Source organism: Petaurus breviceps, unplaced genomic scaffold (assembly GCF_028583685.1).
Source record: "Petaurus breviceps papuanus isolate PSGF00001 unplaced genomic scaffold, PetGlider_PUasm1.0 688, whole genome shotgun sequence".
NCBI classification, from domain to species: Eukaryota; Metazoa; Chordata; class Mammalia; order Diprotodontia; family Petauridae; genus Petaurus; species Petaurus breviceps.
In genome coordinates, this window is record NW_027186457.1 from 3,880,331 (window position 1) to 3,906,929 (window position 26,599).

The 26,599-nt window shown below is 39.0% G+C and overlaps 1 protein-coding gene across 2 annotated transcripts in view; it reads right to left on the reverse strand.

The window, feature by feature from the left end:
* The window catches only part of PAX3 (paired box 3), a 113,502-nt gene extending 87,607 nt beyond the window's left edge, over nt 1–25,895 (reverse strand). The window contains exons 1-4 of one of the 2 annotated variants that reach the window (XM_069104517.1): nt 25,408–25,895; nt 23,689–23,924; nt 22,174–22,300; nt 20,943–21,077 (exon numbers count right to left, since the gene is read on the reverse strand). In XM_069104517.1, coding sequence (XP_068960618.1) covers nt 20,943–21,077; nt 22,174–22,300; nt 23,689–23,924; nt 25,408–25,492 — 583 coding nt within the window. In that variant the 5' untranslated portion in view covers nt 25,493–25,895. Of the gene's footprint in view, nt 1–20,942; nt 21,078–22,173; nt 22,304–23,688; nt 23,925–25,407 lie in introns of both variants that reach the window. The other variant, XM_069104516.1, reaches the window with a different exon arrangement.
* Between the last annotated feature and the right edge of the window lie 704 nt (nt 25,896–26,599).

Sequence of the window (26,599 nt, forward strand, 5' to 3'; positions counted from 1 at the left end):
CTGCAAAATAAAAAGTCCAAAATACTTAGCCTGTTAAAGAATGGTCAGCCTCAATGCCCTCCAAAGGTTGCATTGCACCCTGCTGGCTCCTCTTTTCATTATCATGAGCAGAAACCGTTTCATTTTCCTTAAAACTCGAAAAATTCTTTTTGGCCAAGAGATCCCCAAGGAAGGGCATAGCATATCTCTAGAGGATACTCACTACAAATAATTTCCATAAAGTTATTTCTAGCCTATCTTCATGTCATTTTATCTGCTATTTAGTAACCATGACTGTAATTTTTATTTTCTCTGTTACTTACAAATATTTCCATTTCCCCCAACATACTCTGAAATAATACTCAGCATAGAAACTGAATAGATTTCTTTTAATAACAATGTTTTTCTGTTGTACCATAAAAAACACCAAAATCTTGATCTGTTCTATTAATGTGTTCAAAAGACTTCAATCAGCAAATGCAACTTCCTATGCATGGGTATTAAGTGAACTCTGTTTTTGCCACTTTATAGTGGAAACTTTATTTAAATAGCCAAGATGTCTCAATATTTTAACCTGGAGCATATGTATTTTACATTCCCTAAAATGTTTTAATGTTTTTATATAGTTAAACAGAATAACAACTGCTCTTCAAATCCCATCCAGTACTTCCCTAAGAAAACAGGAGAAAAAAAGAAATCAAGGAAACAAAATACTCTGAAAGAACACTCCTTATTGCTTGCAAGTTGGCTAGACTTTATAAATGATTGCCATGTTCAAAGTCTGAAGGTTGTAGTTTGCTTTTCAGATGATATTACACCTATTTGTGCAGCAAGTCTTGCAAATTCAATTTCTTCAACCCTATTGGACCCAATTTGCTTGACGGAGGAGTTGGAATTAGGGTATTTTTGAAAAAGAAAATAATTTATTTGAATCATGAGCTGGTTTGGAGAGTGCCCGATAAAAAATCAGATTCTGGCTAGAAGTAATTAAAAGTTGTTTATCTTGTATAATCCATGAATCAAATGAAGCTAGATTTTTCTTTAAATCATACATTGAAGTTTACAGTATGAAAGAACAAAAATCACAACTTTTTTATCATCAGCTGAGGCAAAGAAAAGAGTTAGATCCTATTTCATTTAGCAAACACTAATGCTTTTTATTCAACATGAACTGAGGAATGTGTTCATACTAAAAATTGTTTTTGTCTTCAAATGGTATTGAAAACAGTACAACAACATTCATTTTCATGTACTTAACACATATATATATATATTTTCTAGAGATGGGAAATTGAATCACTTTCCATTTCTAAAGTGAAATTTATGATATGTGTAATTATAATTTTAAAACTAAAAGTTAAAATTGTGCATGTAAATAATTCATTTGGAAAACCCATACACACATTTTTAGGAAATTGCTCATATGTGAGACTGTATGGTTCTTTGTACTGAATTTTTGTATCACTTCATTATTTTTATCATAAATTTTGATATGTAATCTTAAGATGGTAATCATTGCCCTTCAATATCCCATTCTGTCATTTTGAAAAGGTCATTTTCCATTGTAGTTTTGAAACACAGGCCTGAGAAGTTATAAACACTGATTTTTAAAATAATTACTTTTGCTTCAACAGGATTCTTAAGTAAAAATTAAAACACATGTTGAAATTTCCTTCCAGTTTATTCAAATTCATAATTTTAGCAATAAGTATTACTTTCTCTCCACATATCCAACATGCTTAATTGTCTCAAAGTTTACAAAGTTTTCTAACTTTCTAAATTCATGCATTTATTGTTGTACTTTCACTAGAAAACTCTATTCTATTGTAACTCCAATCCTAGACATGACTATCTTTTTGTGCAGCTTTAATGGAAAAAAAAATTCACATCATATATTTCTAGCAACTATTAAGTGAGAAACGTAATGGGATGTTAATATGACAGACAGCCAATTTGGATTAAATGAATTCATCATTACATAGCTCTGCTCTGTCCTCTTCATGCCCAGGCAAGCATTAACTAAGTGCCTGCCTGTTTGTGAGGAGAGGATGTAATTCCTCTGTCCTGATCTCTGGATGGAGGTAAGACTGTGTAAGTACACACTATTGAGGTAGGGAAATGCTTATGGACCGTCTGAGAAAAAATGGTCACTTTTCTCCTATGATGGGATTTCTTACAACACAACTAATAGCCAAGAGGAGGATCATTTGAACTTCCTAACACACACACACACACACACACACCTTTTAGGGATGTGTAGCATGGGCAAAATTGCAAGATTGTATATCCCCACTGGGTAGGAGGAGGGAAAAGCCTGCCCACACGCATATGAGGATGTCTAAATTAACCTTTACAACAAGCTCCCTCAAATAGAAGTAGGAAGAAGTAGGAAGCCAACCAATCAACTTTAATAGTTCTTACAAGATATGAAGGTCTAGTTTCTTCAGCAAGAAGTGATGGCAAGGGCCATCAAATACCTCATGTGATGAGAGCAGGGATGTTCTCAACACTACTGACCTTTAAGGAGATTTGTAAGGACTAAAAAAACAAACTTAGAATTTTACAATTGGAAAGAACCTTAAGTTATTGAACTTAATTGTCCCCTTTTTAAAGTCTAAGAAACTGAAGTCTAGAGAGAATAAGTGATATACTAATGTTACAAAGGTAATTTAGTAACAAAACTGGGTCTCTTGTATGCATTTTCTAAGCTCTTTCTACTATGTCACAGATGTGATTTATGGACCCACCTCAGCTAAGGTTGATGTCCCAGAGTGCCAAAGCCCTGCCCCACTATGCCAAGGGCTTGCTCTCCTTGGGAAAGTCTTCTGAGGAAAGTCATTTCACTCCAGAGATTTGATGCTTATTCTGAGAAAGTGGCCCAGATAGAGATACTACCTCTCATCTTCTGCCTAAGTCACTACTACCATCACTGTGACTTTCTTTTGATTCACTGGGCCAGGAATTTTGGAATGTTTGCATTACTTACATCACAGAATAGTTATAAGGAAAATGATACAGAAGTGTGTGCTTTGTTGGTTGGTGTAAAGTTGAATTTTTCACTTGGAGGTTGAAATTCAAGGAATAGTATTGTACTTGCCAGGGGAATTTTGGAACCCAGAGTTAGTCAGATTCAAAGTAGAATTGAGTAAGATTGGATTAGAGAGAGTCCTCCGGATCCTAAGCAGCTACAGACATAACGAGTCTAGATGTTTCCAAGGAAACCCAGAACCTGATGAGAGACTTATAATATGGGGAGAGTGAATCAGCAAAGTCCTAACTAACCTCTCACTTCATTGCAGTCTACCATACATAAAGTGATCTTCTGTGTTTTCTTGAACAAAAGTTCAAGAGCTGGATTGAGATGAATTGAAAATCCGCTTGGAAAGATGGCAGAGTCTTTAAATAGCCTAGGTTTTGTAATGGGGATCCAAAGAGTTGGTTCTAATTATTCAGTTGGTTTTGATTATTCAGATTGTCTCTTTACATTAATCAAACTTAATCTGTTCAGCCTTTTACTTTAGGTCACCTCTATGGATGATCAATAATAGTCCCCATGCTAATATTTTATCACATTGCAAGTGTATTCCTGTAAGGAATTTTGTTTTTGGAACCCAAGAGATACTAAATATTAAATAGTAAAGATTAATGCTCACTTATAACAGCAGGTTTTAATTTTGCGTGTGTGTCGTTGATCCCTGTGAGTATCTAGTGAAACCTATGAACTTCTTAGAATAATGCTTTTAAATGCATAAAATAAAATCATTTGTATTACAAAGGAAACAAAATACAATGAAATATAGTTATCAATTTTTTCTTTAAATTCACAGGTCCCATGTTAAGAACCTCTGATCTACAATAAGCATAGTTATTCTCCCTTAAACTAATCTCCCATATAAGCTTATAGAAGGACTACTTGTTTGCATAAGGGTAGCAGAGAATCAGCCCCCACTGGATAGAATATACAACAGGCTGCAATACAACTTGGAAAGTCTAAGAATGCTTGAGTTTTCTGAAATTCCAGAAAGAGGCATGGTTGGAGCTCAGACAAGAAGGACAATTATACTTGGTGATAAATATGTCTTTTGAGGTGGGACTCTGGGGGGGGGGGGGAGGGAATGGGGTATAATAGAAAGATCACAGACATAGGGAGTTAGGAGGCACAGCTTTTTCACTGTGACCTTGGACCTTGATCTAGGTATGAAGAAGGTAAGGAAGAATTAATCCAATTGAAGTGGGAAGGAGCATAGAAAGGAAAGGGGGAGGTAGGAAGATCATACCTCTCCTCAACTTAACCTAAAATCAGGATTGCTTCCTTTTTGCCATGACCAGGAAGGGAGCTGGACAAAGTATTTTTAGGAGGAACAAATTTCAATCATGTGCTTTAAAAATTTAAATTTGTCCTCTGTTTAAATGATGCCCTGTAAACTGCTGCCGGGGACAACCATCATTTTTTTCCTAAAGTTTTTGCAAGTGAATTTTCAACACTGGAAATTAAACTGTGAAAGATAACCATTGTTTTTCCTAATCAATTTAATTTTCTGTTTTAAAAAAAGAGAGACTTCATTTCAGGGAAAATCTACAGTTGAAAACTACAGAAATAGTTTATGTTAAATGGAATAAAACGGAATTTCGGAAAACTCAAGCTATCCAGGAGACAAAGGGTAAGAACAACTTGTCTCCTAGTCACACAATGGTATTTCACTGTTATACAAAAACATTGACATTATCCTCCTAATAGGACCCGACAGATCCAGCTCTAAGACTTACAACATATTTTATATACATTATTTCATTTGAACCTCCCAACAACCTTGTGAGGCAGGTACTAGAGCCATTATCATCTCCAGTTTACGAATGAGGAAACTAAGGTAAAAGAGGTCAGGTGACGTGCCTGTGTCGGCATCAAAAGAAGGATTTAAAGAAAAGTGCCTTAGTGTAGGTCGCAGCCGCGGCATCAAAATAAAAGGCCACGTGCTGCAGATCGTAAAAAAAAAAAAAAAAAAAAAAGGAATTAAACCCTGCTCTTCTGGACTCCAATGTTAATATCAATCTACTTCAATATGTTGCTTCTCTGAACATAGCTCTTCTATTCGTACATTGGGAAAAAATATTGTCTTAATTTAGAAACTCTAATCATAAAAGAATCATAGAACATAAGCTTGCCTGTAGAAGATTATGGGAGATGTTCGGACTAGGTTTACATGAGGTAGGCATAGATGTGAATACTGGTGTTATTTACCCCTGGAACTACTTCCCACTATTACCATTACCATCACCAACTAGGTGACACTAACCTATATAGATTTTTGAAAATAAAAAAAAAAAAAGATACACAGTTACAGTCAATTACATACACAGTTCAAACTCTATTGGAAAATATATTCACTGGAGTTATCTTTTTTTTCTGCAATTTTAAAGTCTTGGATTATCAAACAACAGAATTTACCTGTGTAGGAAATGGAGTATGAATGTAAAGTAAAATGAAAGAAGAATAAGGAAAGAAGAGTACCTGCTTAAGCATAGGTGTTAAATCCCCAAAGAAATGAGTGCCCAAAGGGACCTGGTCCTTTCTGGTAGTCTCCCAAAGTTTCTTGTTTTCCTTCTTGCCCTCCTTTCTATTCTGGCCCTTTTTAGGTTCAATTGCTATGTTGAAATACCAACTTCATGACTCTCTCCTTCTCCTTTACCTCTTAGAGAGAGAAATTAAACCAGTTGTGGAAACTTGGCATGCCCAGAAACTATTGGCAGATTTTGCCTTCAAAGTACAGAAACTGATTTTTTACTCATGTCTCCTCCCACTCACCTCCCAAAGCACAAATACACACACACACACACACACACACACACACACACACACACACACACACCTTCTTGTAGCTTCACGCTTTTCATGAAAATCCATTGAATTGTGAAAAAATAGAAAAATCACCAGATCTGGAGTCAGATGGACTTGGATTCCAAACCTGTATCTTGTACTACATGCGTGAACATGAGCCCATCACCTACCTTCTCTAGCCTTCAGTTTCCTCATCTATAAAAGGAGAGAGTTCAACAAGAACAGTTCTAAATCTCTAATTCTATGAACAAATCCTCCGGAAAATCCCCATTACTGAATAGATATAGCTTCTCTTTAGACCAGTTGAGGTGTTAAGAGAACACCATCCAGTAGAACTCATCTGTCTCTTCCTTATTTAGAAATAGACTGAGCAAAGTTCAGAAGCCCAAGGTGTTCCAAAAATATAACTGATGATGAAAGCCAAAAATCCCTGACAGTAAGACTTCATCTTCCCTGGGAAAATGAAATGTAAAGTTGAAGTAACTACCTAAATCATCTCCCATTTCCAATTCTATAACCTTATAATTTAAGAAGGGAAAAATTAAAATCGATAGTAAAGATTCTGGGTGGAAGAATCAATTTCTGACTTTGACTATTTCGATTATCTCTTTTCAGTGGACAAATTTATTATGTTCATCCCTCTACTTTAGGTTGCCTATGTTCAGCCTTTTACTTTAGGTTGCCTATATGATCACTAATAGTCCCCATCCTAATATTTGACATTAAATAAAGTTCATCAATCCTGATGTATTATCACATTGTAAATGTCTTTCTGTGAGTTTATTTAGAAGTTGAGAGAGAAGAACATGGCAGGAACCTTACTGTAAATTCATTCACTAACTAAACCTTTCCTTTTGTTGGATTTGACTTTTACTAGGCATCTTTTATGAGATGCATGGCTATATAGTTTGCACAGGTACTAATCAGTGCATCACAAATGACAGAACTGAGTCATACTAAATTAGCCACTGTCTTCAAGGAGGGCTGAAGCTCTTATACCCAGTCAGTTTATGTCACTTAAATATATTTAATTTAATTTAATGAAATATCACTTAAATATATTTTATTTAATTTAATAACAAAATATATTTTTTTATATTAGACTTCCATAAGGAAATCAAGGGAGAAGTGGTCATATTCTGGACTTATTTCCCTATGGATTTGAATAGTAAGAAAATCCAGGTCATCTTTATGACTTTTATCCACACTTAAAACAAAAATTTTAGGATTTTTAGAAGTCACTTTCCTACCTCCTAATTAGCAGAAATATGTGCTGACTTGCTCTGGTGTTGAGATGGGTAATTGAAGGAGAAAGATAAAATATCATTTTTATTTCTGTTTTTTAACTAGATCAAATTTATTTTCTAAAATAAATTATTGGTCCCTAGATTGCTTGTCTCCTGCTTAAAAAGAAAAGAAAAGAAAAGAAAAACTCATTACTGCAGAGGAATGAGTTGAAAGATTGACTTTACAAAGTTTATTGACTTTTATTTAAGACATGTTGGGCAATTTTTGAAAGAGTTAGTCTTCTAAAATAGGTCTGCCTGACTGACTTCTCAGACTGTAATTTTCAGTTCATGAAAATCAAGTATGTATTCCATAAACATCAACAACCATCATGTCTAGGGGAAGATAAACTGAAAGGATCAGAGAGAAGCAAGCCAATGTGAAAAGCATAATGTATCTTCTATGGATGCTAGTGGGAAAAGGATGTTATGTAGTATTTTTAAAGTTGCCACTATAGACCTCCAGAAGCCATCAAGCTCCCAGGCCACCCTTTCTAAAGAATCAAAAGAGACAAAGTATGCTCCACTATTTCTAATCTGAATACATAATATTAAATTGAAAGACCATTGTTGACTTTGAAAGGCATAAATTCTTTCTATATTTTAGTTGCTAGAGACCATCCATAATCTCTAGATCCTTCTAAAAACAACACTATTTTACATTGACATACTTTTCTTGAATTCAAAAATTGTCCATAACAAATTAAGGAAAATGACAGAAGTTGAGAAGCATACAGAGAGTCTAGGTGATAAAATAATCAATGAGTAAAGGAGAATGGGAAGGAAAAGTAAGCTAGCCAACCAGGAGGGGAAGTGTCCCTTGAATTTGCAGCATTTTCTAAGGGAAAGGGAGACGTAGGTGGTTTAATGGATAGGATGGAGTAACGCATCAAGATCTGAGTTTACCTCCTGCTCAGACCCTCCCTAGTTGGGTGACTCAAGACAAATCATTTATTTCTATGCCGCTCAGTTCCCTAGACTGTAAAATGGGATAATAATTAGCCACTCCCTCCCAGGGTCATTATGAGGATCAAATTAACTAACACATAAACATACTTTGCAAACCAGAAAGTACTATGTAAATGTCAACTATTATTATTTTAAGAAGTTGAGTACTGCATATATTGAACAATAAAGAAATAAAATTGTTCCAGCACCATTTTCTTCAGAGTGCTCAGTTTTTATTCTGAAGAATGAAACCCGTTTCAACAATCATAGAACAATCATAAAACATTATTCAAGTTCCAGTTAGTACGATTGTAGAATCAAAAGGATCCTTCTTTCATTAGGCAGAAGATTGGACTAGTTAATCCAGAAGTTTCCTTCCCTGGAGTTGTCATCTAAAACATATCGGAGTGTCAGAGGGAATCTACCCCCTTCAGAACACCCTGTGGCTCTCAGGGACATTTTTATCTGTTCACTAGGAGCACTTTCCAGCCTTCGAGTTTGGCCGCCTGCTGGGATGCCTAAGCCCCAACAGCTGCATAAACTGGCTGTGCCCCAACCTGACCTATCTCAGAGACAGGTCAGACCAGTGCATGCGGGGATAAGAAAACAACCCTCACTCCAGTGGCAGGATTGCCAAGTTGCTCCAGCAGCTAGAAATACATGAAGAGAGGGGGCTCCCCATCAATTCTCTCAGGAGAATTGTTTTTTTTTTTTTCTGTTTTCACCCCACCTTCTCTATACAACAACATATAGACATGTTAAACACAGGGAGATTCCCAGAACCTAGAATTCCAAAACCAAGCTAGGGATTGAATGAATAGAAGGATTGCGTCTAAAAAGAGGAACAGAACACATGAAAGTGGTCAATGGGCTAGAACAATAATATATTGAAACACTACTTAGTATTTCTAGACTTGAGATCTAAAGGAGAGAAAATATCTTAAAAGGAGGTACTTTAAGAGGAATCATCAGTAAATGCATTTATTGGGTAAAAATAGAGCAAACTGAATAAAATTTAAAAAAAAAATTAAAAACTGAATAAAAAGCCAGAAAATTTAGGAAACTGTTCAATGAACTAACTAAAGGAACTAAATAAGATTTAATGAAAATAGAATACATGTGAGAATCAAAAATTAGTCTATTTGTAGTGAATCCATTTACCTATTAAATGTCCAGAACTAAGATTGATTCAGTGCTTCAAAACAACAAAGTTAATTTAAGAAAAACATCCCTTTATTGAGTTAAGAAACAGGTCATTTAGGGCTACAATCTTTAAAATCACTGTTCCTAATTTTATGAAATTTGTTTTTAAAAATAAATGTCATTATTTTCAAAGCTGCTAAATTCATAAATTCTTTTAAAAATATAATTGCAAACTCACTGTTTTCATTCAATAGCAATACCATTTTTTTCCCTAGGGTTTTTGTGGGGTTTAAAAAAATCACCATTGGTTTCATGTGCAGATAAGTCAATTTCTGCATATGGGTCATAATAACATATACTTAACATGAAAAATTCAAGTGGATACACATAGGTCATAATCATATCAGAACTGACTGAAATACAAAGTTGTTCCCATTCACTACAACCCTCGGAGGACCCAGAGGTACCGATCCTGCTCTGCTTATGACTTAGAAGTATGCCTCTAATTAATTGGAGTTCTTGATTTTGGGGGGTTCAGATGTAATTCATGTATGAGTATGAGGTATATTCCCATATATAGAAGAGAGTATATTTCCTCTGACATTCTGTCATGTCTTAGCCTGAGAGATTATGGTATAGTTTTATCATTGGAATATATCTGAATAACTAGTTTCTTGTCTAATATATATTTTAATAGGTATAAGAAAAGAATATTTATATCCCCATTATTGCCTAGTAAAATGATGGCATATTTACTAAGAGAGGGATACAAGTAAGGGAAGGATTTCTGCATATATGCTAAGGGGTGAAATGAATGGGATGTAGATAGACGCTATGTAAAATCATGGAGGAGAAAAATGGAATATTCATGTTTTTTAAAATACAGACCTATAGGAAAATGCATCAGTATTTTTGATAAAAGTAACCTACTGGTTGTACCAACAACTTGTTTATAAGAGGGAGATTTGGTCTCCTAATAATGACCCAATAAGATATTTTGTATTACTACCATAAGAATCAAGACAAGTAAACACACACCACTTGAGCTAAATCACTGCAACACCCTGAGATTGTTTCCCATTAAAAATCTACTGGAAAGGGTTCATAATATCATAGATTTAGAACTTAAAGGAAATCTCAGAGACCATCATCCTAAGGCCTCCTTTTTATAGCTGAGGAAGTTGAACCCCAGAGAAGTAGGTCCCTTGACTTGTTAAAAAGACAACAGAAGTAATAAGAGGAAGAGGCAGTATTTGAACTCCATCCCTGACTCCAAACCTAGGACTCCTTTCACGATCCCTTGATGTCAGTTTACAAACTCTTGTTTCACACCACTGACCTTAAACATATTCCAAATCCATTCCAATACAACAAGGTTTTATTAAGCTCTGACAGCATACCAGGCACTGTAAAAAGCACTGGGAATTTAGAGACAGAATGAAAAGTAGAAAACAACCCCAGATCTCAAAAAGCTTATTATTATTATAACATGTCAGCCTAAGATCTCTGAGTCTTCATAGAGTAGATATTAAATATCAACTCTCTGTTCAAGGCACTAGGCTAAGTATTTGGGATACAAGGAAAGGAAAGAAAAAAAATCGTGTTCCCAAGAAACTCACATCTTTATAGACAGGATAGAGTGGAAGTTATTGACAGAGGGAAGGGATGTGGGCAATTAACAGAAAATACTTTTCTAGGGAAAACATACTATGAAACCCAGCTCAAATTCTCACACATTACAAAGGCCCTCTAATAGGAAAAGTATTTTTTTTAATTACTTTTGATGTGAAAGCATCTGTTATGGGATAGAGAGGGAAACATTACAAAGTTACCAAGCATATCCTTCCACTTACTTGTCCAAAGACCCCATCCACATCTAGCTTTGACAACAGTAAACTTTTTATGGCTTGCCACTAAAGAGGTCTTTTGAGGGTAACACTAACTTGAATTTTGATGACTGTGCCAGTAGTGATTACTATATGAAAATGGGAAGTAATTAGATCCATTCTATTCCGTAAGCAACATAATCACATCATGCATAGTTTTATGGGAACTTTCTGTGACATTCTTCTAGTGATGAACCCAGATTTGACTCACTAAGCAACCTGTGGATGATAGTTGATGGATGACAGCATGTACTGAATGTTCAGCTCAGTTCTCAAAAGCATAAGTTAATATCTGGCTTTTTACCATGCAGTGATGAAAAAAAAAATGTTGGCTCTGGATTCACAGAATCTAAGTTCAATTCCCAATTCCACTAAGGTCCCTTCAAGCATTAAATATATAATCCTAAAATTCCTCTGTACATTTACATGAGTGGTGAAAATCTTGTCTGTCTAAGAGGGAAAAGGACTCTACTTTGTCTTGGCTTCCAGCAAGTCTTGAACAGTGGGAGATTACGGGGCAAGAAAAGAGAGGGCCACATATAGCAAAAGAATGCTGGGGGCAGCATTCAAGACCCCTAATCCAGAGATCAATTTAAACCCTCCTAATCAAAACCTATGCATTTAAAAACATGCATCTTGTCTCCTATATTTCACTCTTTTCTCACCAGGCAGTGTGGTTTAATGGAAGGTAACAGGATTCAAGTTCAGAGGACTTCTGTTCAAATACTGTCTCTGCCACTTAGTATCTGTAAGAATTTGTTAGTTCTCCTGGACCTGTTTCTGGAAAAATGAGGAGCTTGGAACAGATAATCTCTGTCCTTTCCAAATTAAAATCTGTGATCCTGTAAGTCCTATAGAATATTTCTCTTGAGAGAGATATCTGACAACACACTTCACTCTTTTAATCACTTTTTAAGAGAAGGGATTTGATGCCAACCATATTGTCAGAGGGCATCAGCTCCCTTTCTTGATTACACCCTAGAGCTGAGAACAGAATTCCCCCACCCCACTCCAGTATGAACCTTGGAGCACATTCTGTATGTAGGGAGAACTGGCTGAGCTTGATTCCATTTACTATATTAATACATGAAATGTTTATATAGTAGTTATTGAGAAAGAGGTTGTATGATATAAGTGGTAGGGGAGGGAAGGGAGAGAAAGGCTTTGGATTTATAAGGAAGAGACTTTCTGGGCTTGAATCCCCATTAGCTGAGTGGCAAGGGACAAGTCACTTAATAGCTCCAAGCCTCGGCTTTCTTGTGTGATAAATGGATATAATAATAAAATATCTTGTACCACCTATTTCACAAGGTTGTTATAAGGATCAAATGAGACAACACTAATAAAAATGCTTTGCAATTCTTAAACTATAATATTCTTTGTCTTAGAGACTTGTCAGATTCTCAAAAAGGTTAAGAAATTCCATTAGTTACAGTGAATAAAAGTGAGAAGCAGAATTTAAATCCAGGTTTTACCTGGTTGCTGTGCCAGTGGACATCTACTATGTCCCTACCCTATCTCACCTCCCACCCTTTTTGAGACTCTGACAACACACTCACTCGCTCACTCACTCAATCCCAGTAGCATCTCCAGGACCAAATACAAAATACACTGCTTGGCATTCAACATAACCTAGCCCCTCCTACTTTTACAGTCTTCCTACACCTTACTCCCTGACAGGTATTCTTCATTCCCTTGACACCGGCCTGCTGACTGTTCCACTTCATCTCTCTCATCTCTAGGCATTCTCTCTGGCTGGCTCCCATGCCTGAAAATGCTTTCCCTTCTCATTCCCATCTCTTGGCTTTCCTGGCTTCCTTTAAGTCTCAACTAAAATCCCACCTTCTACCGGAAACCTTTCCCACATCCTCTTAATTCTAGTGCCCTCCCTCTCTTACTCATATCCTATGTATCCTATATGTAACTTGTTTGTATATATTTGCTGTCTCCCCCATTAGACTGTGAACTCTTTGAAGGCAGTGATTGTCTTTTGCTTCTTTTTGCATACCCATCCCTTAGCAGAGAGCCTAGCACTTGGTAGGATTGATGCCCTACTGCCTCTCAAAACATATCGTAGCTGCAACAATGCAGGAAAGAGGCATTGAGGCATAGAGAGCTGGCCAAGGACCCAGATGACCTGGGTTTAAATTCTGAAGGACTCTGTACTGTCTATGTGACCCTGGGCAAGTCACTTAAACTCTCAGTGCTCCAGAAAACTCTATAAGATTCTATGTTGAAGAGAAGTTGCTGATTTGCTTTGGCAGGGGCAAGTTCCTCCCCAGTGAAATCATTGTCCAAGTGCTTTCTCTATCTTGGTTAACATCACTGACACTGAACAATTCCAGAATTCTTTTAGTTGATTAGATAAGCTATAGTCTGTCTACACCATAGCATGATTGGTAGAGACCTAGTCACTATAAGAAGCACACAGACTGAAGAAAAGAACTAGTATACATTCTTAAATAAAACAAAAACAAAACCTACTCACAGCAGAAACCCACATAGAGAGAATAAGCAGAAGCAGATTTTTTTAAATAGAAGTTTCACAGCCCAAATCAATGTGATCGGTTGAAATTTCAAATTGAATTAAGTAACTAGATGAGAATTTAAAGAGAAAAGAAATACCCTTCAAAGACTTTCATCATAACAATAAAAGGACATACTCAAATGTACTGAGTACTTTGGCTCAAATATTTGACATTTCATCTACAAGTCAACACTAAGTCAGAAAATCTGGAGGAAATACTTTTCCTGGCCTTCAATATGTTAATTTTCACTTACGTGATGCAATGCTATATTTTTATCATGAAATCTTAATGACACCAATGATAAATCCAAGTCTAATTCAGTGACAATTAAAAGTTTATCTTGTATAATTGGAGAATAGTTTACTTCTATGGTAATTCATAGTGGCCTACTTATAAATGAACTATAACTACATATATACAAACACACAACTTCTTCTCTACTACAGGCAATAATAAATACAAACGAGAGTCATCTAACCATCTATAAATAAACAAAGAAGGGAAACATGTGCAAGAAAATGTAGTAAATATAATTCTCAGTTGCCTGTGAGTTTAATTATTTTAATTATGTATTGTTTAGTATAAAAAGAGGAATCCTCTCTAAGTCGTACTCACCAGGAAGACAACTTAAAGGAAACTTAATTGAATTAGGATTTTTCCCCTATGTATGTGTTACTAGCCCCAAACCCAGACTATATTTGATAACAAATGTGCCAATCCAACTTTAGTTTTAAACATGAAATAACCATATGTAATTGAAAGCATTTGGGGAATATGTGTTTCATGATTGCTACAAAATGCAAGCTTCATTTACCGTTTCTTAAAGATCATTTGGCCATTAATCCAAAGAGATTTCTGAGGCGAAGAAAGCTTCTCTAAGACAGATAAATTGAAATGATCCTACTTTGATCTCTGTGGTTAAGAATCCGTTACAATGGAAGACGAACAAGGGGCAGAGTTACTGGCCTTTAAATTTGTGACAATGGTATCAACAAACAACTACTTAATCAATATTTGGTCAGGCACACTGAAAACTTCCTTTTCAGATTTTAATTCCTGGTTGTAAAACAACTGCAGAGCAACCAGCGAGATAAGACATTAAAATGACTGCTTAATTGCCTTGTAGCGTCTCCTTAGTTATATATGTACGTGCCTAATGGTTCTGGAATCTTTATTTACTCACTTAAAGAAATTGCCTGTCCTAGCAGTGGAATCGCCCAAATCAATTGTCTCCACACACGCCCCAGGTTCACTGTACTCTGGTCAGAGCTGGGGGTTTTGGTTTGGTTTGGGGCTTTGAAATCTCATCATTTTCCAGTAGCCACGCAGAGTTAAGGCGCCTTACTTAACAGTGAGGGGGTGGGCCCACTTTGGAGCAAATTAGGAGAAATTCTTCTCTGCCTTACACTTAAAAGTGTACATTCCTTTCGTTAGCAAAAGATTAAAAAAAAAAAAACCCTCTCCTGTCAGAGCTTACGTTTAAGACTTTAAAATTTAATTTCACGCTTGCTGTATTTTCCCCCTCAAAAAGTATTTGTTCGTGGATTTGAAATGACATTTATATGGAAAAAATTTGTATCCAGTAGATTTATTGCTTAGCATTTCATTCAGTTTCTCCTTAACTAAAGAGCACTTGCTAGTTGTACTTGATTTCTCATCCCACTTTTATTACTTCGCCCTGGGGACTCTTAAATGATCTATCAGCGTGAATACAGCTACTCTCTAGCAAACCCCAGTCGTATTCCAGTACAATCAATAGACAAATCAAATACAAAAATAAACATCTAATTTTCAAGCATTTGATGAGAACATTTGCATGTTTTCAACGCCTAGAAAAGAAATGAATGTTCATGAGTTAACCAAAAGATCTTAAGAGTCTGTCTCTTCTGTTTGAGTTAAGATTCCTTTCCCACCTACCCACCCCCAAATTCTACAGCTAGCTATTACCAAAATCCCTACCAGTATTCTAATTCGCTTGCAATTCTGATACTCACATTTTGAAATTTAACATGTAACCAATTTAGAAATTCGGTGCTGTAATTATTTCAGAGAAAAAAAAACTTTTAAAAGATAAAGCTGTAGTCTAAATAGAAGAAACAAACCCTAGATTCTAGAAACCGGTTGTCTAGTGTGAAGGAAAAAAAAAAAAAGACCTGCAGGCATGAGCATAAAGTCATTTCCCCTATGATTTTAATCTGTAAGAAAGTTAGTCTTTCCCAAAATGTCCTCCACAACAGCGTGAAAAGCTGGCCTCACAGTTCCTTCCCTTTAAGTAATGCCCTGCTAATTATAAAATTGCTAGAGGTTTTTATCCCACTAGTAATGAAATACTTAAAACACTTTTCAAGTATTTTTAAACTACTAAAAAAAAAATGCCACCACAAGCCAAATACCACTTAGTTGGTTACTTTCCCCCCTCTAATAATTCTTGAAGCAATCGGATTTCCCAAATGAAACATGAAGCGAATGAATCCTTTATTGCTCAGATTTAGAAAATAATAAATAAAACTTTTTTTTTTAATTGTGAGGACCTGATACTTGAAGGGAAATTTTTAAAAGCAAATATCCAAACTCATACTTGCTTGGGGTCCATGAAGTCTGGCACAAGAATTATGTCAACTTCCCTTGCTAACTTGTTAACACACACACACACACACACACACACACACACACACACACAGAAAGTGTATCTCCAACCCCAATCAAAACATCAATTTGGCAATCTAGCCTTGCTCCCCCCTTAGCCCAGGAGCAGCCACTTCAAAGCCTATGCAACAAGCCAGTAATTGTAACATTGCATCTAAATATTTAAGATAGAGGCTTGTTAGTCGCGTGTCCAGTTTACTGTCGTCATCTGTCCCCTAATTCCATTACAGCACAAAGTAAAAATGTTTCCCAAAACTCACAAACAGGAAAAGCGTCACCCGAGGAGGAGGAGGAGGAGGAGGAGGAGGAGGAGAATAAGCAGTTTCTATTGACTGGTCACGGCTTTTGTGTTAAAGGCTTTCTCTAAAATAAAAAAAAAATAGGGGGAGGTCGCAGAAATTTCGCTAATGTGAGCCTGGGGCAAGACTAAGAGGAAAAAAAGGGGGAGGGAGGGGGGAAAGGGTTGCGTCTAGATGAAAGTGAGAAGTACATAAAGGAGGGAATTGAGTCGGATTCGGCCCGCAGAGTTAGCAGAGAGTAGCTCCAGGAAAGAGAGGGGGCCGAAGGCGGAGCGGTCCTTTGACGCAGTGCGCATGACTGGGGGCACTGGTCCATTGTGACTGCGCCTAAGGGCCAATTCCGCTGCGCCGAGGGAACAGAGGGGCCCATTGAGCTCAGGGCCGCCGATGTCACCCTGAGCCGCTGTGGCGGCGGCAGCCAGTGTCTCATCTCTCCATCGCCGGGACCTAGTGGCCAAACCTCTTGCTTCGGTCCTAGTTGGCAAAAGGGGGGCCCTGGCTTATCCATCTTTAGCCAGGGCAGCCAAGGCAGCTGGGCTCCAGAAGGCAAAAAAAAAAAAAAAAAAAAAGGCCACGGTTTCCCCAACTACCCCTTTCCCCTCCTTTTCCCCAACTACCCTTTTCCCCGCCCCACCCCCATCCTTTGCCCCAGCCCCAATCTAACTGGGAGCCAGAATAAAGAGAAGGCGAGAGAAGTGCTGGGGGCCGGTGAGCTCAGCTCTGCTGGAGCCGAGCGTATGCGACCTGCTGGTACTTCGCCTCAGCGCTATCCCGATTGGGACCCGCCTGCTGTTGGAGCAAGGGTGAGGTTTAAGAAATGAAGGGGACTGGAAGAAGTCGTGACACCTTTTAATCCACCAAACGTTTCTCCCTCCCACTCCTAGATCCAATCGTATCTCAGAAAGAGACATAGGATCTCTCCTTGGTTTTGCTCCCAAGCCGGGCTTGAAATAGAGCTGACAATTGGTAATAGCAGATAAGAGATTCAAAAGTAGTGCAGAATGAAAACAGGAATAAATCCTAACTAACCCTAAAGATATTGGATTGAGGAAGGTAACTAAGGAGGATTGAGGAAGCTCAAGAGCAAATTACCTCCCTTCGATCATCCAGACTACCTTATAGACATTTGCTGTTTTCTGGTTGGGCCAAGTCCAAGGCCCTGGGTTGCCCCCTCCTCTCATTCTACTTTGGTGTCCAAATAGTGAAGAGAAAATATGAAGGTTCTTCTTGAACCTACACTCTATTTTGTTGCTATTCCAGTCTTTGCCGAGACATCTCCAATCGTTTCCTCTTGGGCTAGGGAAGGGAAAGGCAGGGTTGACTAAAGATGCAGCTTCCCTGACAACACCAAATTAAATTAGGCTTTGGAGTCTGAGGTGTGTGTGTTTGCGTATGACAATGGGGCGATTTTTGTTTTCTCTTTTATCTTTCTTCTAGAGGACTACTCTGGTTTTAAAGGATGGCCATAGTTTCTCTTGAATGGCAGCCGGCATAGCTAGACGACTAGAAAGACTAGAAACATTTTGTAGGTGAAAATAGCCACTTTTTCCACGGTGGAGAGTCCATAAAACTTCTTGGAGCAGCAGCTATTGGGGCTCATTGAATAATTCATCCCTCATTGCAAGCCCATAATGTCTATTCTCGGTCTTTTGTGGAGCTGTTTTCTCTTCTTTTCTCCTTGAATTATAAAAAGGTTGCCTTCTTTTGTTCACATCAAGCTGCTGCTAGCTGAAGCTTTGTCTGGGCAAAGCTAAAGTGTGAGTTTCAATGGACTCTACCCTCTTTGTTTTCCAAGTTCATCTCCAAGTGTAGATTGTGTATAGAAGGCCTTCTTTGTAAAAGCTGGAAAAGTTGTACAAATGTTTGACCAGCTCATTTGGTACTTTTTGTCTCCTCTCCTTCCACTGACTATGTGCAGAAAAGGGCATTCTAGAGAGCTAGGGGGCTGCCAGTTACAAGTAAGGACCAAAGCATTGGACACTGAGAAGCTTCTCTCTTCCTTTCCTCTCCCCTCCCTCTCACTTCTCTCCTCCACCTATCCTCTCCTCCTCTCCTCTCCTCTCTTACCCCTCTTCTCTGATACCTCTGGTTCTCTTCACCTCTCCCTTTCCCCTCCTCTCCTCTCTCTTCTCTTCCCTTTTCTCTTCTCTTCTTGTCTCTTCTCCCCTCTTTTCCTCTCCCCTTCTCTAAGTTTCCTCTCTCCCCTCCCTTCCCCCTTTCCTCTCCTCTTCTGTCTTCTCACTAACTGAACTGCAAAAACTTCAAAACTCTCCTCCTCAATCTAAAGATAATTGCTCTTTTGGTTTTGTTTTCTTTGCTTCCCCGTCTTCCCCCACCCTCCACAGTATGGTTGCAATAAAACGTGGTCACCCTTCTCAGTAGCCAGTAAAAGCTTTGGAAGACAGGTAACATAGAAGTTGGAAATGAAGCATATTTAAGGCTGCTCATCAATTTTACCTTAGCAAGGAAAAAAAAAAGCAAACTGCAAAAATATGTCTTCCCTCTCTCAGCCTGAAGTTTAATTTAATTTACTCTTTGATTATTTTTATAGTGATTTCTGAACATCCAGCCTCCCCATTTATTCCAGATATTGACCCTGATTTGTAGGCAATCTAAATGTACTTTAGGTTGCTTTTTGAAATAAAAATTCCATTAGTTCAAATGGAGGTAAGACTGAAAGGAAATGGTGCTTGACAAGGAACTAGAAAAAGATAGAAAGAGATCCTTTAAGCTTCCATGTGACAGACTTATCTGAATGGGAGGTTGAAACCCAGCTCCTTCAAGCAGGGTCATAGAAAACTAACTGGGCATTTGTCAACTCTAATCAAATGTAGGTATAACACAAACTATTGAAAATAAGTCTCTTGGACTTTCCCCAGAGTTTCATCAATGAGACATAGATCTTCTTTGGTCTTACTTCAATATACAAAACGGAGACCCCAGTCCACACATCCTAGCCTAACTTGCAAACTGAGGAAAAACCAAGTGACAGACAGGCAAATGAGAACTCCAAGCAACACAAACATTCCTTTCCACCATTCAACTCTCTTGTAAGTAAACTGTCTTGTAGAAAAGGAAGAAGGGAAGGGGGAATGATATCTTTGGTGATGGGCTCATTATTGGAAAGTGTTCTGACAAATCTTAAACCAAAAGTAAAAAAAAAATCTACTTGTTCACCTAACTCTACCCATTGTGAAGAGCCCTTCTTCTCCCCCCTCCCTTAATTTTAAGGTGATTGATTTTCTTTTTCTAATTGTATTAGTAACTTTAAACAAATGAATATTTTAAAAGGCACTATTAGGTAAAATTAAAGTATTACAGAATTTAAGCCCATCTAGAAAAGCGTCCCCTCCCTTTGATTTTTGCAAAAATACAACAGATAAGAAAATTAGGTGGTTTTTTTCCCTCCATTTGGTTTCTACATCTACACATCATGTGCAACACCATGAACCCTCCTGTAGAACTAAAAATGAAAATATGTGGAAGAGATGAAAAATATCTACCACATTTAATACTCTTACAACACACTCTGTGTAACAAAACAAAAATTGAACAAATAAAATAGGATAATTTAAATCTCAATGAATTCATCTGGGTTTATGCTGCTCCTTACTCCTTTAGAGACACTTCAAAAAGTAATTTCTCCTCATTCTCTTGCCTTTCTTTCTTCCTGCTAGTGAATACTCTCCAATACTACTTCCTTCCCCTTCCCCTCTCTCCTCTTCTCCCCTCCCCTCCCTTCTCCTCTCTTCCCCTCTCCTCTCCTCCTCCTTCTCCTCTTCCTCAACCTCCTCCTTCTCCTCCTCCTCCTTCCCCATTCCTATCTTGAAGCCAATAATGTATTTATACGTGAGACATAGACCTTCTTTGGTCTTACTTCAATATACAAAAATATTCCAACAACTCAAGACTCAGAGAAATGCTTACTAGTGAACAGCCAGATCCCCTACAGCATCTCAAGAAAGATCACCACAGCGAACTCTAGACACTCTACATTCGAGGTAAAGACAAGAGGAAGGGTGTAGATCCCCTAGATAATAAACACCACGTTCTCAACATCAGTCTTGATCATTTTCTGAACAATGAAATTACAAAAGCAGAGTGGGGAAGGCAGAAAGAAAGAAATGGTGCTGGAGAGGGAAGAAAAGAAAGGAGGTCGTAGTGCACCTTTCTTTTTTCTTTTGAATTTACCAATACCTGTATTGTAGCAAATAATGACAAGTAATGTTTCCTTGACCTTCCCGCGAAAACCGCCCGACATACTCAGAGAAGCAATTGAAGAAAAAAAAAAAAACAAGCGGGCAGGCAAACAAACCGAAAACCATGAATCCCCAGGTTCCCAGCCTCCGAGAGCGGCCAGAGTTCAACAGCAAAGAAACCCGCTCCTTTACCTCTTTCGCTCAAGATCCCGTCAATGCTGTGTTTGGTCTTTCTTTCGTTCTCTTCCACTTCCTTCCTTTCAATTTCTGCATCTTCCTCCTCTCCTTTTCCAAACTTACTCCTCAGGATACGGCTGATGGAGCTCACTTCAAGGGGGCAAAAGGAAAAGTTGGAGGCCTGAAGGGGTTGTTGCTAAAGGGAAATATCCCCCAACTGCTTCCCCAGGCTGTCTGAAAACAACCTTCAAAATCTCCTAACCTCATCTCTTGCGACGTTCCTACCTCTCAATGAAATGTACACAATCACCTGTCTCCCCCATCCCCAGAACCCATATAGATAAAGTTTATTGTGACCCTCGGAAACAGTGCATCGCCAAGTTGAGGACCCAAACTATATACATCCAGTTCTTTGACTCTGGGAAAGCATTTCTCTCGGCCCTAAGAACTAAGGTCAGAGTGTCCAGGCCAAGGAACAACCTTCCAACTAGTGAACTCTGCGGAGCAGTGTTCCTTTTCAGAGAGTACCACACCAAGTTCTCTTCACAGAAAGTAAACTTTTTTTTTTAAGGGCATGAAGGGTTTCGATTTCAACTCCAGAATAGTTCGCTATTGTAAAATCAAAAGAAAATGCATTCTCCTTCATTTATTTTTTCCAGATTCCAGTCTGGTAAACAAATCCATGCTCTGAAATATCTCTTCTCGCAGGGAGAAGGGAGAAAGCTAGTTTTCATTTAATTAAAAACAAACTCTCTCTTTCTCTCCTCCCCTCTGCTCCTCTTTCACCTCCTCCCCCAGTGGAGACGCCTCAGCTATGGGACGGTTGCTCTCCATCTTCCTTCCTAGACATTGAAAAGTCTCCGGTGGCATGTCCCCTATTTCCTTTATGATGGGGTTACGAAAACATTTGTTTCTTTTTAAAACAGACCATCAATATTAATAAACACTTTGCCTCCCGGGTCTCTCTCCTCCTGTGCCTAGCCTACAGGCAGCGTATTTAGTGGCTGCTTAGTAACTTTCCCCTGCGGATTCGAGAAGCAACTAGGATTCACAAGATAAAGGTTATTAATATCCAGGTTTCCTAAATATTTCCTGGCCCCGGGAGCCGGCTGCTTATTAGATGTCCCCTCCCCATCGCCTTGCCCTATTATCCTGTACTAGGCGGTTTCTTCTTGAAACAGTGGACTAAGAGGAACAGAGCCTGAAAGCAGTGCTTGGGGGAGAAGTGAATGGCTGGCCTCAGTACCTGAAGGAACGGTGTTTCGGTCACAGACCGCGTCTTTGAGCAGCTTATCTCGAATTTCCCAGCTGAACATGCCCGGATTCTCTCTTTTGTATTCCTCGATTTTCTTCTCAACGTCAGGAGTTGTCACCTGCTTTAATAGAGCAAACAGACGAGCCATAAAGTTGATTCGGTTGACCGCTGAAGGTCTCGAAGGACTTCTACCACCTTCACAAATGGGCCTTCCAATTCTAGTCCCCATTATCTGCTCTAATTCCCTTACAAAGTTCGCTCTTCTCAGCAAAAATGACCAACTCACTGAGTGTATTTTCCTAAGAAAGGAACCGAGAGAGAGGCGAAGAACCGTAAACCAGTTTCTCAGAGCGGTGTCCACTAGGCTTAATGAAAGGGTTGGGCTGTAAACTACCAGTAATAACTCTGAGGGACTCCTGAACACGACCCATCTTTATTACCACTACATGGGAAGGGCGGAGGGCATCTCAATTGAATCTGCGGGAACCGGAGCTAAATAACTTGGCCCTGGAGAGACATCCTAGGGAAATATTACTCCTACAATCGTCCACCTCCTTAAATGACTGAAGAATAGCAAGCAATGTGTCAACATGGTTGAGAAACTGATTCTCAGATGTTTTAAAATACTAATTGATTTTAAAAATCATTGGATCATTGGAGGGAGTGGGATTGGGGGATGACATAAAGAATCTTCATTTTCCTCCAAATATCCCTAAAGTTCATCTGTTACTTTTTTCCTTGAATTTGCTTTTATTCCTCCTCTTGGTTGTTTATATTAAAAATAACTTAAATGTCTCTAGACCTTGCCTTTATTTTAGGAATAACAAATGAAGATTCTCTATATCATCCCCCACCCCCCCCCCCCAAAAAAAAACTGTGCAAAAGTTTCGGTGAGAATAAAAGGAAGGGGGGGGGGTTCGTTAAAGGAAAATGGGGAAAAGTGTTCGAAAGTTGTAGATGGGAACTGTTCTTCAAGCTTTCATCTGTCTGTTTCAGTCACCTGGACTTTCTGTCCTTTCCCACCCCTGGACAGTTTGAATTTGTTTTGAGAAGACTCCTACTGCCAGACACCATAAAGTGAAAGCAGGTCGGAGAAAGTGGCGGGGGGGGGGGGGGGGGGGGGGGGGGGGGAGTGTGGGGGGGGGGGGGGGAGAGAAGTGGTGAGATAAGGAGTCAGAGAAAGGACTTCAACAGGTAGGCCTACATAACTTGCACAGTTTGAGGAGAGGTGTATGTATTTATTAAAATAACTTGCACATTGAGTTCTCATTTCTAGTCTATAGGGGTAACACTGTTCTCTCAAGGTTTATTCCAGTAGGTACATGAAAGAAACAGCCCCCGATTGCAACGAGCATTTCTCTGGATAGAGAAACATTTGCACTGAAAATCTCACCGAGGAAAAACTTCTTCTCCACGCCCAACGATACCCAACTCCCTGCCCAACACCCAACCAAAGAGAATCAGGCCAAGACGGCAGTCACCTTTTAGCTGGGCTAGAATCCTCACCTTGGGTTTACTGCCCCCGATGGCCCCCGGTCGAATGGAGCCGGTCTCTTGATACCTGCACAGGATTTTTGAGACGCAGCCGTGGGACACCCGTAGTTGCCGAGATATGACACAGGGCCGGATGCCATGGTGAGCCATCTCCACTATCTTGTGACGAATGTGGTTGGGTAGTGGCCTGCCATTGATAAAAACGCCACCGAGTTGGTTGACTCTACCCTGTCCTAAAGGAGTAGACACTTAGAAAAAGAAGGGAAGGAAGGGAAAGTAGAAATGTTACTTAAAACGAGTTAAAAAAAAAAAACAGACTCGGACACAAAAACTTCTAACAAATACATACAGCATTATAGGACCAGCATTTTACAACAATTAAAAGCTGATATCAGTGTCACTATATTTGCCTTCATCGTACTGGACTATTTTGACTGGAGACTTTCTCCTGGATGATTAAAACTCTGAAGAGGAGGGTAAAAAAAAAACCCAGCACTTCAAAATGGCCTTATGGAAAAGTTAGCATGAAAGGGTGTAAACCGCTTGTCCAAAAAAAAAAAAAAAAGTTGCTTTTCCTCCAGTGACTGGGGAGTTGGGGGATTGGTAACTTTGGGAAAGTTGGGAAAGAGTTTTGGAAAAGAGTTACTGATTTTGTTTTCCAGATCAGCACTTCATAGAGAAAAAAACCTCCACAAATGAAGGCAACCCACTTGTTCTCTATGAAAATAAACTCTCCGTTTCAGCCGTTCTGTTTACCAGGGGTTTGGATTATCTGACAATTCTTAGGGTTTCTTGATAGTGACTGGACCACTGGAGATTCAAAATAGCCCCGTAAAAAACCAAACCATCTGGTAATTTTTCGCCTGTTACATTTCTTTTTCTTCGATTAGGAGTTTTGAAATTGAAGGAACCCACAACGAATTAGAAGTTACTTGGAAAGGGCATATGAGACTAGAGGACGAGGTGTACTGTATATCATATCATGCCCTATCATAGACTACCATTGTTTTAATTTCTTTCCTTTTAAATTGTTACATTATATTATGTTGATAAATTATACGAATGACACTTCCCTAACAATTACACTACACGACACTTCTTACAAATCAAGCCTTATGGAAACTAACTTTTAAGAATGTTTACTATAGTCCATCCCTGGTGGCTTTCCCAGAAATGTTAGGCAGATCTGATTTCCCAAACCGATGTAAATTATTTGGGACTTGGGGTGAATTTTAAATGACCAGAACTACAACTGAGATAGAGATGATTAAAACAAAAATATTGCCTTAGGACTACTGGTTTGACACAAGATGCTGAGAACGAAGTCTTGACCCATTTCCAGGCAACCCATTCCTACTCACTTCAGAAATGCAGACATGCTGCCTGCCTTCTTAATCCAAGGAAGGTTTATTTAGTAGAGCAAAGAATTTCCCAAACAGCGACAAAAACATAAAATGTGGATAGGAAACGAGAGCAATAAGTGTGTGTAAGCTAGGATCAACCGTCTCCATTTGCAAATCGAAAGACAAATTCTGACCTTTCTTCCTTCCAGTACTGTGTAGTTCCAAAATTGGGTTTTGTTTGTTAAATGAGAACGACGCAGAACTGAAAGCAAGAAGTGCCGGAGGAAACACACGTAGGCTCCAAGAGCTTTGGAAAGTCTCCCTCTTAAGCTCGGAGGAGTGAGTCCAGCCTTAGGTTCGGGCCGGAGGAGGAAAGGGCCAAACTTACCTTCTAATGGGAATCCGCTGCGAGGGTAGTTTTGTCCGGGAGCTGGTCGCATCATTCTGGGGACAGCTCCAGCCAGAGTTGTCATTTTGGAGACAGCTTCACTTTAAAATTGTATCCAGGTGAAGGCTAAAAAAAGAGTAGGGAGCAGCTCTGGCAATCTAGAACTCCGCCGAATCAAGCAAGCCCCTCCCCCTCGGAAAAATAAAATAAAAGAGAGAAGAAAGGAAATCTCCCTCTCGTTTTGTCAGTAAGATGCGATCTTTTTCCGATCGAAATGCAAAAAAGAGAAAAGGATGAGTGGGGGAACAAAAGAAAAAACAAACCCACAACAACAAAGTTTTGTGCAAGTCGGGGGACTTTGCACAAGCCGGTGTGAGGCGACTTCGGCCACGGTGTAGGGATTGGCACACTTTGATATGAAACGGGGGAGGGGGTATGGGGAGGGGGAAGTGAGGGTGGCAGGAATGATTTTCTTCCTGTTGTTGATACAGAGTGAAAGGAACTCTGCTCTGGAGTATTTATTAGTTCTTTCACCCAAAGCTCGATCAGGAGCCCTGAGCTGCGATTGGCCAACACGGAGACTGTCCCGTCTAGAGGATACACAAGCTGATTGGGTGAAATCCGCAACTTTCTCTTCTCATCATTACAATCGAGGCCTCAGTAGAAGAGGGTGACCCAGTCCATTGCTTCTTCCCTTGATAAAATGTCCTTTCATATGAAGAAGTGGACGGGAGAAAATGCAAAGAAGGGGAAAAGGAGAATGACTTGGAAACCTAACTACTGGGGCAGTCTCTCTCTCTCTCTCTCTCTCTCTCTCTCTCTCTCTCTCTCTCTCTCTCTCTCTCTCTCTCTCTCTCTCTTTCTCTCTCTTCTCCCTTTTCTCTCTCTTCTCTTCTTTTTCTTTCTCTAATCTCCCCCCCCTTTTTTTTGGCACTGTGCCACTTGAGGGGAGCGATTTTAATAAGGAGGCATCCACGACCTTCACAATTTCTTCAAGTCAATTCCCTCTAGTCACCTTTTCTTTAGACTGAGGTTGTAAACGTGCAGCTGTTTGTGTGATGCCCTGGTCAAAGAGTGTGGGACAAACCAAAGGAAAAGTTCAGTCTGTGTGCTGATAAAGTTCTTTTGTTTCCTCCGACTGGGGGTGGGAGGGAGGAGGCCGAGGGCAGTGATGAAGCCCGAGGACCGGGGG